General features: G+C 35.6%; 1 protein-coding gene across 2 annotated transcripts in view; it reads right to left on the reverse strand.

The window, feature by feature from the left end:
* The window catches only part of ctdspla (CTD (carboxy-terminal domain, RNA polymerase II, polypeptide A) small phosphatase-like a), a 49402-nt gene extending 35722 nt beyond the window's left edge, over positions 1-13680 (reverse strand). Inside the window, exon 1 of one of the 2 annotated variants that reach the window (XM_048175581.1) lies at positions 13262-13680. In XM_048175581.1, the coding sequence (XP_048031538.1) occupies positions 13262-13337 (76 nt within the window). In that variant the 5' untranslated portion in view covers positions 13338-13680. The remainder of the gene's footprint in view (positions 1-13261) is intronic. The other variant, XM_048175582.1, reaches the window with a different exon arrangement.
* Between the last annotated feature and the right edge of the window lie 387 nt (positions 13681-14067).

Consider the following 14067-nt stretch of genomic DNA (forward strand, 5'->3'; position numbering starts at 1 on the left):
TGAGATAAAGTCCCAATTTACTTTTCCCACAGAATTTGACTTTATAACTCGCAATTGCGAGTTTATATCTCACAATTCTGAGAAAAAAAGTCAGAATTGCGATACATAAATTCGAAATTGTGAAAAAAAGTCAAAATTGTGAAATATAAACTCGCAATTGAAAGAAATAAGTAAGAATTGCAAAATATAAAGTCACAATTCTTTTTTTCCTCTGGACATTTTAACTTGCAATTGCGAGTTTATATCTCACAATTCTGAGAAAAATTCAGAAGTGCGATATATTGACTCGCAATTGTAAGAAAAAAGTCAGAATTGTAAGAAAAAAAAAATCAGAATTTCGAGATATAAACTCGCAATTGTGAAAAAAAGTCAGAATTGTGAGATAAAGTCCCAATTTACTTTTCCCACAGAATTTGACTTTATAACTTGCAATTGCGAATTTATATCTCACAATTCTGAGAAAAAAAGTCAGAATTGCGATACATAAACTCGAAATTGTGAAAAAAAAAGTCAGAATTGTGAAATATAAACTCGCAATTCTTTTTTTCCTCTGGACATTTTAACTTGCAATTGCGAGTTTATATCTCACAATTCTGAGAAAAAAGTCAGAAGTGCGATATATTGACTCGCAATTGTAAGAAAAAAGTCAGAATTGTAAGAAAAAAAAAATCTGAATTTCGAGATATAAACTCGCAATTGTGAAAAAAATTCAGAATTGTGAGATAAAGTCCCAATTTACTTTTCCCACAGAATTTGACTTTATAACTCGCAATTGCGAATTTATATCTCACAATTCTGAGAAAAAAAGTCAGAATTGCGATACATAAACTCGAAATTGTGAAAAAAAAAGTCAGAATTGTGAAATATAAACTCGCAATTCTTTTTTTCCTCTGGACATTTTAACTTGCAATTGCGAGTTTATATCTCACAATTCTGAGAAAAAAGTCAGAAGTGCGATATATTGACTCGCAATTGTAAGAAAAAAGTCAGAATTGTAAGAAAAAAAAAATCTGAATTTCGAGATATAAACTCGCAATTGTGAAAAAAATTCAGAATTGTGAGATAAAGTCCCAATTTACTTTTCCCACAGAATTTGACTTTATAACTCGCAATTGCGAGTTTATATCTCACAATTCTGAGAAAAAACTTGAAATTGTGAAAAAAAGTCAAAATTGTGAAATATAAACTCACAATTGAAAGAAATAAGTCAGTATTGCAAAATATAAAGTCGCAATTCTTTTTTTTTCCTCTGGACATTTTAACTTGCAATTGCGAGTTTATATCTCACAATTCTGAGAAAAAAGTCAGAAGTGCAATATATTGACTCGCAATTGTAAGAAAAAAGTCAGAATTGTAAGAAAAAAAATCTGAATTTCGAGATATAAACTCGCAATTGTGAAAAAAAGTCAAAATTGTGAAATATAAACTCGCAATTGAAATAAGCGAAATAGAAATAAGTCAGAATTGCAAGTTTAGTTTATATCGTAATTCTGACATTATAACTAACAATTGTGAGGAAAAAAGTCAGAATTGTGAGATAAAAAGTCGTAATTATCCGTTACTTTTTTTTATTCTGTGGCAGATACAAGCTTCCATAGGTTCGTAATCTAAACTGTTATACCATGAAAAAATTAACTAATTTATTTAATTAAAATAAACTAATTTCAATATTAAAAAATGAGTTTAATATATAATGTATTATGTATTATGTACTAGTATTATTTGAGTTAAATTTTTTTGTGTGTGATTTTATCTGACATATGATGGGAACATGAAAATGCACTGCTTGTACCCACAACAAAAACGAAGAGAATAATCTGATCTTTTCCCCAAACTGCTCAGTAGTGACAATGCCGGGGTGATATGAAGAACTCATCTCTCATTTGAGTTTGCGATGTACCACGTTGTTGACGAGACCCCTCCGGACCCAGCATCCACGTTATTGATGCTGAAGAAACGAAGGATGTGACAGGCACAGTGGAATTAGCTGATGAAAATAATAAGAGAGATGTGACTATTCAGCCCTGTTACACAACACGTCCCACGTTGTTTTGGAAAAAGCAGAGCAGATGAGGTGGGAGGGAGAAAAAGACTGAAGATAGCAGATGTAAGACTACTGCACACAATATGTTTCACGCTCTGTCTCTGTGTCTTACTGATTCTGACATTAGCATCTGATCCAGGCACGGTCTCTCAGGACTGTTGCGAAAAGGGCACGCTGGTGACAATGACAGTCTTACAAAGAGACGTGTGCCTGTAAGCTGATTTTTATGCAAATAAAAGTGCTTGGATTGACGGGTGGATTCCCCATGACTGGAATACAGATTGTCGTATCTAAATTTGGTGGGGCGTCCCTGTTATTGAACTCAGAGAATGTCAGTGGTCATTTGCAGGTTACTGAATAGGTTCCCATCTGCTGAAAGCAGGTAATCATGTCGTTTCCAGACACAAACATTCCCCTACAGCACCACTGCTCTACTTTATAGATCTCTCAGGAGACAAGCTCACCGTTAAATGTAGTTCACCCTTCACTTTGAAGACTCAACAGACACTCTCAGATTTCATACAGAATGGCATTGTTTTACTGACCTAGACACACACACACACACACATGCACTAGACTTTAAATATTCTTTTATATTCTGAAGTGTCCTTTCACAGAGAAAACAGGAATTTTCACTCAAAAATGAAAATGAGCATTGTATTCAGTCATTACATTTAGGAGAAGCATTAAAACTGTTAGATTAGTGGGAGATGTGGCCTAGTGGGTAGTGCATATGCTGGTTTTTATAAGCAGGCAATCTGAATTTTAATTTGAGATTTTCTAAAGAAAACGTTAATGGGCTGGACCATACAAAATCTGTTGTCACTTTGCTAGTGAGTTATCGACGGTCACTATACAATTGCTACGGCATTCTGAGTGGTAATTGTAATTGGTAATTCATTGAGGATGGTTGCCAGGGTGTTGCTAAGATATTCTGACAGCCTTTTAGCATGTTGCTATGTGGTTGCTAGGATGTTCTGGGTGGTTGCTCACTGGTCCAGATCAAAAGAAGAAAATGTGTGGGATTGACCATATAAAACCTGTAGCCAAGTTGCTAATTTGTTGAGGATGGTTGACAGGGAGTTGCTATGCAGTTGCTAAGATATTTGGACTGCCATTTAGCATTTTGCTATGTGGTTGCTGGGATATTCTAAATGGTTGCTTACTGGTCCAGATCAAAAGAAGAATATGTGAGTAGGATTGACCATATATGACCTGTTGCCTAGTTGCTAATTTGTCAAGGATGGTTACCAGGGTGTTTCTGTGCAGTTGCTAAGATATTCTGACTGCCTTTTAACATGTTGCTATGTGGTTGCTAGGATGTTCTGGGTGTTTGCTTACTGGTCCAGATAAAAAGAAGAAAATATGAGTGGGATTGACCATATAAAACCTGTTGCCAAGTTGCTAATTTGTTGAGGATGGTTGCCAGGGTGTTGCTATGCAGTTGCTATGATATTCGGACTGCCATTTAACATTTTGCTATGTGGTTGCTGGGATGTTCTGAGGGTTGCTTACTGGTCCAGGTCAAAAGAAGAAAATGTGAATGGGATTGACCATATAAAACCTATTGCCAAGTTGCTACTTTGTTGAGGATGGTTGCCAGGGTGTTGCTATGCAGTTGTTAAGATATTCTGACTGCCTTTTAACATGTTTCTATGTGGTTGCTAGGATGTTCTGGGCGGTTGCTTACTGGTCCAGATCAAAAGAAGAAAATTTGAGTGGGCTTGAGCATACAAAATCTGCCGCCACTTTGCTAGTGTGTTGTGGATTGTTGCCAAGGTGTAGCTATGCAGTTGCTAAGGTATTCTGAGTGTTTTAGCATGCTGCTATGCAGTTCCAGGATGTTTTGGCTGGCTGCTAATTGGCCAAAATCAAAAGAACAAAATGTGAGTGGGCTTGACCATACAAAACCTGCCACCATGTTCTTAGGATGTTGTGGATGGTTGCCAAGGTGTTGCTATGGAGTTGCTAAGGTGTTTTTAAACATGTTTCTATGTGGTTGTTAGGAGGTTTTGGGTAGCAGCTTACTGTTCCAAATAAAAAGAACCCAACTTTCAAGTCTCTATGATATTCTGGCCTCTAGAAATGGCTTAGTTCACTTGTGCAATGCATGTCTAAAGGATTTTTTTGTCCATTTCATCGCCCACCAGGAAAAAAAAAGGTGAGACTGGTTAGAAAAATAATAGCACACCTCTCCTCAACAATCTAAATGATTTGCGGTATCATTCATGTCTGTAGCACAAAGGTGTGGGAATGATCGTACATAAAAGTTCAAAGCTCTAACTTTAGAAGTATGCACTATAATAATATTGACGCTTGCCTTGGCAAGCATCTATAAAAAAACAGTAGATTGGAGTGTAGGAGGCTCTATGTCTGTGAGTACTTTAGCCATTCACCACCAATCTGCCAGTTTAAAGTGGTCTGATTCAAAAGGCGTCAACATCATCAGAGCATGTTTTGGTCATGTCCCAGCCTGCCTCCTGTTGTTCCCTTTTGACAATCTCCTGTTCCAAGACACTATTACCCCTCACCTAATAGAGTGAACTTGAGCCATTATACCCAGTTTAAGACACATTCACAGAGAGAACCACTCTGGGCCCAGGGGAACGCTGACTGCCCACACAGCCAAGGTCGGTAGGTCTAATATTGAGACTCTCTCCACTGGAGGAAACGGCTGTTTCTTGCAACTATGAGAACATGGTACACTATCTGAATCATGCAGTTATGATGATTCACATCAACATATAATGGAAGGTTTTATACTGTTAAAATTGAAAAACTGAAAAAAGACAATTCCTTTTTTCACATTTTAATTTTTCTAGATTTATTTTTTTTCTGTTTTAAAAAATAAAGAAATAATAGGGATCTATGAAATGTTTTATTGTTTCAGGATTTTTTTTTTTTGTTTATTAATTTGTTCTGGATTTATGATTTAATAAAAATGTATTATTAAAAACTGTGGTATTCAAATGAAGGCATAAAAACAAACAATTAAAAAAATCTTTTAAAATGTAATCAAACAAAAAAATTGCAAACAAAATGCTTGCACAACAGAAGATTACTGTTCATATTAAAACATGGAAGAAACATTGTGATATTCCTTAAAAAATAAAGTTTTATGGAGTTACATAATAGCTGTATAATTTCCACCAGCAAATTATTGCAATTTAAAAACCTAATAAATATGCATGTATAAATAAGTCATTTGTATTTGTTTTCACCTTTTTATGAAAAAAAAAAAAAAAAAAAAAAAAATATATATATATATATATATATATATATATAAACAGTCAAAAATAATAAAATATGAATTAAATATATTAAAATAATAGAACAAATAAATAAAATACAATTAAATAAAATATTAATTATATTATTATTGAATAATTTGTGGTAAAAAATATATATATATTTATGAAAATGCAATATTATTTCTGGCAATGAGTGTCTTGTACTATTGCTGGAATGACAATCCGTTCCAAAACAAACCAGAAGCAAAGCTCAAACAAAGCACAAGAGATCTGCTGCATAAATAACACAACAAGCACAAACATATGCTGAAACACAAATTCGTACTACTATCAAAGTCTACAGAGGTGTTAAATACAGAAAGCCTAAGACTGAGAGAGACAGTAATTCACACATTCACACTAAGATAACAAATACTAACACATTAACACACACCCAGCGCCATCAAATGAAGAGCTCAGGAGGGTGCCAGTGTGAGTATAATTACACAAGCGGAAGCGAAGCCCACCCACTCTATCTGACCCCGAAGGCTTCTGGCTGCTCTGACCGCCAAGAGTATTCCATCTCCTCAGCTTTCTTTCAACACATCCATCAGCCTTCCAGAAGCCACAAATCCACAGAGCTTTTAGTGATGAAGTCTTCAGAGATGACATTAACAATTAAAAAATGGAAGAGTGTCTTAAGAAGAGAACAAATACCTCTGAGGCTTCTGATGGTGGGTCTGAACTTTAGTGCGGAACCTTTTCTCACAAGCGCCTCAAGCTTCTGAATCTCAACAGATGCAACACCTTCTCCAAGCCTCAAAGATCTGTTACAGTATAGTCAAGTCAAGTCACCTTCATTTATATAGCGCTTTACAATACAGTTAGTTTCAAAGAAGCTTCACAGTAATAAACAGGAAAATCATATTTGTGGATTGACATTATTTGAAAAAGTCTGCTTTAAGATCAAGATAAGTCACGCCAACATTGAAACATGTTCCAGTAGTAGGTGACTGGCTTATCAATGGCCATATAAGCACAATGATCATGCTTCTTGTTAAAAACAATTGAGTTCAATGTTTTGGTATGTTTTTGAAGGAACTAACATTGAGAACTAATTATGCTGTTAGATTAGGAAGTCAAACAACAATTAAACATCCTTAACATCCTCTTGCTATTGAGCAAGGGAACAAATCCATTTTGCATAAGGACCACAGAGTTGGTGGCTCTTCCTTGTTGAAATATGATTCTGTAGGAGCTGCCAAGCAGCTTCTAATTGGCAGATGACTTGAACGGTGTGGGAATAAACATCCATGTTCAGACACTTCCTAATCTGATTAAGGTAAACGGCTCATCCAATGATACCTGACAAAGATAAGACTTATTAGAGCAAAGCTGGTCAGTTCAGCAGCAACGCAACACCAAAGCATTAAGCAGTACAGTGAATTTGATTGAATTCAATCCCATCCCGTGAGGGCATGTAGCTGTAGCCTCAGGAAAGCCTGGGAAACTGAACATTATTAGCACATCATGTTCCAATATGCTAGTTATACAGAGTAAAGTATTATGGGGGAAGCCAGAGGCGTCTTTATAAAATGTCTTCTCAGTGATGTGGGCATCTCACTGTCAAATATGTTCCCCGTCTAAATTAATCATAGATGTCCGTATGATTGTGTATGGCTGTGGCTTTAATTTAAGATATACAATTCCTAAAACAGTACATATAATATACATAATTAAATAAAACTATATTACAAAAGTTAATATACATAAACTACTGTTCAAGCAGAAAGGATGCATTAAAGGTGCAGTAAGCAATTTTTGAGAAACGCTGTTGATATTTGAAATCAGCAAAACAAACACAGCTCTGCCCCAAAATTCACGAACCCGCTATGCAACACATAGCACTTCCCCCCTCATGAGTGGACACGCTTACTGCAACTTTGATCAAAAGTGGCTAAAGAGTAAAGCCTTACGTAACAAAAGATTTCTATTTCAAACAAATGCTGTTCTTGAACATTATATTTATCAAAGACTCCTGAAATAAAATGTATCACAGTTTCCACAAAATTATTAAAGGGTTAGTTCACCCAAAAATTAAAATTCTGTCATTAATGTTGTCCCCCACTTGTAAGACCTTTGTTCATCTTCGGAACACAAATGAAGATAATTTTGATAAAATCCGATGGCTCAGTGAGGCCTCCATTGACAGCAAGATAATTAACACTTTCAGATGCCCAGAAAGATGCTAAAGACATATTTAAAACAGTTCATGTGAGTACAGTGGTTCGACCGTAATGTTATGAAGCTACGAGAATACTTTTTGTGCTCCAAAAAAACAAAATAACAACTTTATTAAACAATATCTAGTGATGGGCGATTTCAAAACACTGCTTCATGAAGCTTCGAAGCTTTACGAATCTTTTGTTTCGAATCAGTGGTTCAGAGCATGTATCAAACTGCCAAAGTCACTTGAAACATTAAAATTTCGAAACGTTTCGAAACACTTATGACGCACTGAAATCACGTGACTTTGGCAGTTTGATACACGCTCTGAACCATTGATTCGAAAACAAAAGATTCGTAACGCCTCGAAGCTTCATGAAGCAGTGTTTTGAAATCGCCCATCACAAGATATTGTTGAATAAAGTCATTATTTTGGGGTTTTTTTGGCGCACAAAAAGTATTCTTGTCACTTCATTAGATTAAAGTTGAACTATATTTTTAGTACCTTTCTGGGCATCTGAAAGTGTTAATTATCTTGCTGTCAATGTAAGCCATCGGATTTTATCAAAAATATCTTAATTTGTGTTCTGAAGATGAACGAAGGTCTTACAGGTGTGGAACGACATGAGGGTGAGTAATTAATGACAGAATTTTCATTTTTGGGTAAACTAACCCTTTAAGCTGCACTATTTTCAACATTGATAATAAGAAATGTTCTTCTTATTAAATTTTCTTATTATCTTATTATAAAAGAAAATCAGCATATTAGAATTATTTAGAATTATTATAGAATTATTTTTATTATTTCTGAAGGATTGTGCAACACTGAAGCCTGGAGTAAGGATGCTGAAAATTCAGCTTTGCATCACAGGAATAAATTACATTATAAAATATTCAAATAGAAAACAGTTATTTTAAATTGTTATACAGTATTTAACAATATTTCTGCTTTTCCTGTATTTTTGATCAGATAAATGCAGCCTTGGTGAACATCAGAGACTTATATATAAGAAGAGGGATGCACAATATCTATATTATTTTGATAATTTAGCCAATATTAGAGTTCTGTTTAATTTATCAGTATCTTTTAATATAGAATATGTAATTGTGCATGCTCATGTCCACAATTTTTACATTTAAATTACCTTTGCCATTTTCTAACACTCAGTTATAGTTAAATTTTAAAAACAATAATAATTTAATACTGTTAGTGTTAAACCTTTAGCAAATCTCAAAATGAATATTCATTTTTCATGATACATTATAATGTTGTGATGCCAAAATTTTATTTTATGTTTTAGTTTTTATTTATATGCACAAAATAGTACAATTTTAAAATCAGTGCATCCACATATAAGAAAAATGTAAATAAACTAGTCATCACAATCCATCATGACCTATTCACGTTGTGAAGCCTGCATAAAGCTAATAAACCATAGTTGCGTATAAACCAAACAGACTGGACGCCAACCAGAGATGGATGATACAGGGATTGTTTTTACAGTTGGTTGGATAATAGTGTTTCATGCTGATTGTATGATGTCATTATGTGCTTCCTGACATTAGCTGGCCAATTCCCTAGCGCTTATGCTACATGAGTTTTTGTGGACTGACAAAACAAGGCCTCATGCCTCGCAAACAAACATAATGTGTACTCTAATCAACCGGAATTATGAGCACATATTTGCAATTTGCTGCTCACTCAGAGACCAAAAAAGGCCTCCAGACTGTACGCTCGACCACATTCGGTATGCAAGGCTAAGATTGCAACAAGAATGCAAAATGAGAGAGTATTTCCAAATAAAGTGGCAAGGAGACCGCCTAACCTTGACTGATGATTTCTCTTAGAGACTTAAGGGTAAAAAGCTTTTAACAAGCCCTAAAAGTCTCCATGACCTCATCCATCACATGCATCTACAACTGGATTCACTTTGTCACCTGTGACGGCATTTGTCCCAAAACACTCAGCGATAAGATTCCAATGCCAGCTTCAATAAACTCTATACATTATGCATAAGGGTGCAATCCATAAGCACCAGCACCAGTGCCGCACTCAAAACACAACATGCATTTGTCAGATGCTTCTTTGCTTACAATGAAACCGATAGGTTTCTGAAAATAGCCCCATCTGGCTTTGAAATATTCAGCAAGTGTGGCCGACATCCAAGGCCACTGGGTTAGGGAAGTTTTTCACCATATGAGGGAACCGGTGTCCAAAGCTTCATTTTGGAAAGGGAAGGTTGAGTTTCTGCATGACAAACCTCGAAAGCTATGCTTTATTATACTTTTTAGCTGTAGCTAGGAGACAGTGGCATCTTTTAATGAGATTCTTTAAATGTAATCTCACAGAAAGCTCTGAACATCAAGAGCTACAACGGCAAAGGGAATTCCTGGCCATGCAAAATCATAAGGGGTGTTCTTGCTGCATCAAGCAAAGTGTCCTTATATTTCACTTTCTTTTATGAAATGTCAGTGAGTACCCGCTTAAAGCGTTAGTTCACCCAAAAATGAAAATGATCCCTAAAGCCATCTTAGATGTATATGATTTTCTTTTTTCAGCCGAACACAATCGGAGTTATATTAAAAAATATTCTGGCTCTTCCATGTTTTATAATGGAATAGTGAATAGTAACTGAGATTTTGTAGCCCAAAAAAGCACATCCATCCATCATAAAAGTAATCCATACAGCTCCAGAGCGTTAATAAAGGCCTTCTGAAGCGAAGCAATGCATTTTTGTAAGAAAAATATCCATATTTATAACTTTACAGACTATAATCACTAGCTTCCAGTAACGTCCGTCCATCCTCTGCTCTTCCGCGTTCGTCAATACGTCATGCATCGGGTCAAAGTTCACGCTTCCGCTGGAATCAACTCACGTACGGAAGCCAGTGATTCTAGTTTATCAAGTTAGAAATATGGGTATTTTTCTTACAAAAACACATCGCTTCTCTTCAGAAGACCTTTATTAACACTCTGGAGTTGTATGGATTACTTTTATGATGGATGGATGGATGTGCTTTTTTGGGCTTCAAAATCTCGGATGCTATTCACTCCCATTGTGTTTGACTGAAAGAAGAAAGTTATATACAACTAGGATGGCTTGAGGGTGAGTAAATTATGGGATAATTTTCATTTTTGGCTGAACTAACCCTTTAATGGACTTCATTTCATCTAAAAACTTACCAAGTTAAAGGAACAACACAACATGGAAGTAGAAGTAATTGGGATTGGACGTTTTAAAAGCAGAAATGTGAATAGCACTTACAATAATTATTCTGTTAAAACATCTGTATTATTTGAATTGTAAAGGTGTTTAAATCATCAATTTTTATAATTGTTAGGGTTTTAAGCATTGTAAAGTAGTTATCGAATTTTACACAGGAAACCAATTTGTAACACTAAAATCATTTTGTGGCTATACTATTGAAACAGTGAGTACTTTAAAGACGGCATGAAAATATCTATTTACTAAATGGATGTCATTGTTCTTATATTTAACAATTCATCCATGCAAAATGTTTAATTTTTTCAAAATTTGTACCTTTTTTAAATCAAAATGTCATAACTTGATCTTCTTGTAAAACTATAGACTTCTCTCTGGTGGTCTACGCAATTAACAAACAATTTTTTTCTTTCAATTTCATCACAACAAGGAAGAAAATCTGTCATTACTTCCATGTCATCACAACTTTTAATGATTACAAATTCGCCCCATTCACTTTCAGTGCATCTCACTGTATGACCCAGATTTCTACTGTTTTGAAGAAAAGATAGGCCAAGGCGAAATTATTTTGTTTAGTTGATTAAGCTTAACTTGTATTGAACATGGAATATTTCTTTAAAGGACATTATTTTCGATCATCAATCACCTTAAATCTGTTTAAATAATTACTATGATGCTGCCATACAGAGGTCCATTCACTTCGATAAGAGGTGGCAGCTATGGCTTGATTTGCGAGTGTGCACTTTCCTGCTCTTGAAACACAGCCGTGCATAAATTAAGATTAATTTAGGACCCCTGCTTTACTACATCATGGCAAAAACAAAATACGCCTGGCTGACAAACAGAGCGTTGCGCTTATTCTCTGGAGCCGAGCATAGGAAGCCAACATTTTTACTGCAAGATACCACATCTCTGAATCTAATATACAAAATCTGAGCCTAGCTGGCATCCTGTCTCATTCTAAATCAAAGAGTATGTTAAACTGATACTCATATCAAGACATGAGGGATTCCTCTGTCATCTGATCTTCTCTGGCAAACCTCTCATAGTGGAGGTATTCTCAGCCAACTGATCCAACTTCATGGCAGGGGAGCGGTGAGAGAGGGCGCTTTACGTCCCAAAACCAGACCCCGTCCTTCTGCTTCTCTCTCATCTAGTAAGCCCCCAACATGTGGACCTCCATCTGTTTGTGCTCTAAGTGACTGTAAAATGTTTATGTTGTGTTGTTATCCTCAGAAAAGCAGCAGAAAGCCGCATGAAAATAATTTGCGAGATTTATTTACTCACATTAATTCGTTTGGGCTAATCTCATAACTTCATCTCACATTAGAGCGTGTTGTGTTGACTTAAGCAGGCACACGACTTCCATGGGGCTAAACGCTCTCTTGAGAACTAGTGAAGAAGCAATTATAAAAAGCCACTGATAACTGTATAAGCATGAGTTTGTTTCCCTCACGCTCCATGGAAGTGCTACGGAATTCAATTAGCATGATACCACATTGTTTCAATCAACTAACACACCGGGAAAAGCTAGGGATTTAACCGCATTAGGCTTCAGATGGTGACCACAAGGACTCAAAATGTGTCAAGAGCACTTGGGAAAAATGCCAGGCTGGATATTGATTTGCCTGGCAAACTCACTAAACTCTATTGAGTAAAATAAATCTTAATTTAGAAGCACTGCAAAATCCAAAGAGAAAATCAGCGAAGAAAAAGGGACCAACATTTCTGAAAAACAAACATGCTGCACTGTTAACCCAGACAACAATTCACCTCTTATTAAATGTTTAGTAGTTTTTTTTTTCATCCAGAGTTATTGCTTTCAAGAGAGAAAACCATCAACAGTTCTGAGAAGTACAATAATGCATGATTACTATTTCACATGAAGAAATTGCTACAAAAACTGGGATCTGAATGGCAGAGAATGGCAAAGCCAGTTAACAATGTTTTGATTTCAGGTTCAGTGGCAGTAAATAATTTGATCCGCTTATTGAGGCTCTAGCACAAGCATTAAGGTTGATGCTTAAAGGAAAATAACTGTGAGCGAGTACAGTGCATCCATGTTAAATACATTGCTGCTTAATAACATGAACAGAAGGCAGCAGACTGGAAACACTTGTTTTGAGATTTTCAGTCAAGAGCTGGCGACCATACACTACAAAACGAGTATTGAGTTCCAATAAAAACATCGGTACATCCTCAAAACAAGACACGTTTACTTCAGAAGCACAATTTTGCTATATATATATATATATATATATATATATATATATATATATATATATATATATATATATATAATATTATATAAATAACAACAATAATGACAATTCAACACAAAACTTAATATAAAACAATAATAATAAAACATTAGTTATAAAATATTACTATTTTACAATTTTAGAAACTAATAATTATTAGTCTTTATAATGGATTAATAAAATCTTAAGAGCATCAACAGCAAAGCCGCAGTGATTCCGCTGTCAAAACAAAAACATCCAACATCCAGTCAAATAAGCAGCGGCCAATCGCCTTACCTTTTTCTTGACAAGAAGAAAGGATCTCTTCCTCCTTTGGATTTGCTACCTGGGTAATGATGGACGTGTTGTCCATGGAAACGGGATTTTATTCCTCCTCAGTCACTTATGTTTTGATAATTTTCAGCTAGCCTGATGCTAGCGAGCTAGCGGAGTGAGTCCAGATGGCAGACGCACCATACACCGCACACGATCTTACACCACCGCATCCAAATAAACATACAACACACACTTCATGATCATACGGCGATCGGTGCGAGAAGAGATACTCCTGTCAGATGACGGGGATAGGCGACATTTCAGCCCTCGTGTAAAATGGGGTCTTTGGAGACCAGTGACAGATTGTGTAATAACAAAGAGTCTGAATCTGCAGCCGCTCTTTCTCTCCTCTTCTCTCTCTCTCTCTCTCTCTGTGTGTGTGTGTGTGTGTGTGTGTGTGTGTGTGTGTGTGTGTGTGTGTGTGCGCGCGCGCACATAATGTGACCGTGTGAAACTACCCTTGAGGAAAATATACCATAGTAACCATAGTTACTTTTACTTAATATCAGCCAGGCTGTCAAAAAAAGTGAGGGAAAACGAGAAATAAAACAAAAAAGTTGTGTGTGTATACTACAAAAAAGGACAAAGAATCGAATCTAATTGTTGTTGCTTGTTTTATATCTTACAGAAGACCAATATAGGCCTACAACTAATGTTGAACCCAATGTCATGACTCCAGTATGCAGATGTAAACTGTAGTTAAACACTTTGTTGTTTTCTGACTTATTTCTGACTAAGGTTGTTCAAAAAGCAGTTTATATTGTATC

The sequence above is a fragment of the Megalobrama amblycephala genome, linkage group LG22, assembly GCF_018812025.1.
Source record: "Megalobrama amblycephala isolate DHTTF-2021 linkage group LG22, ASM1881202v1, whole genome shotgun sequence".
NCBI lineage: Eukaryota > Metazoa > Chordata > Actinopteri > Cypriniformes > Xenocyprididae > Megalobrama > Megalobrama amblycephala.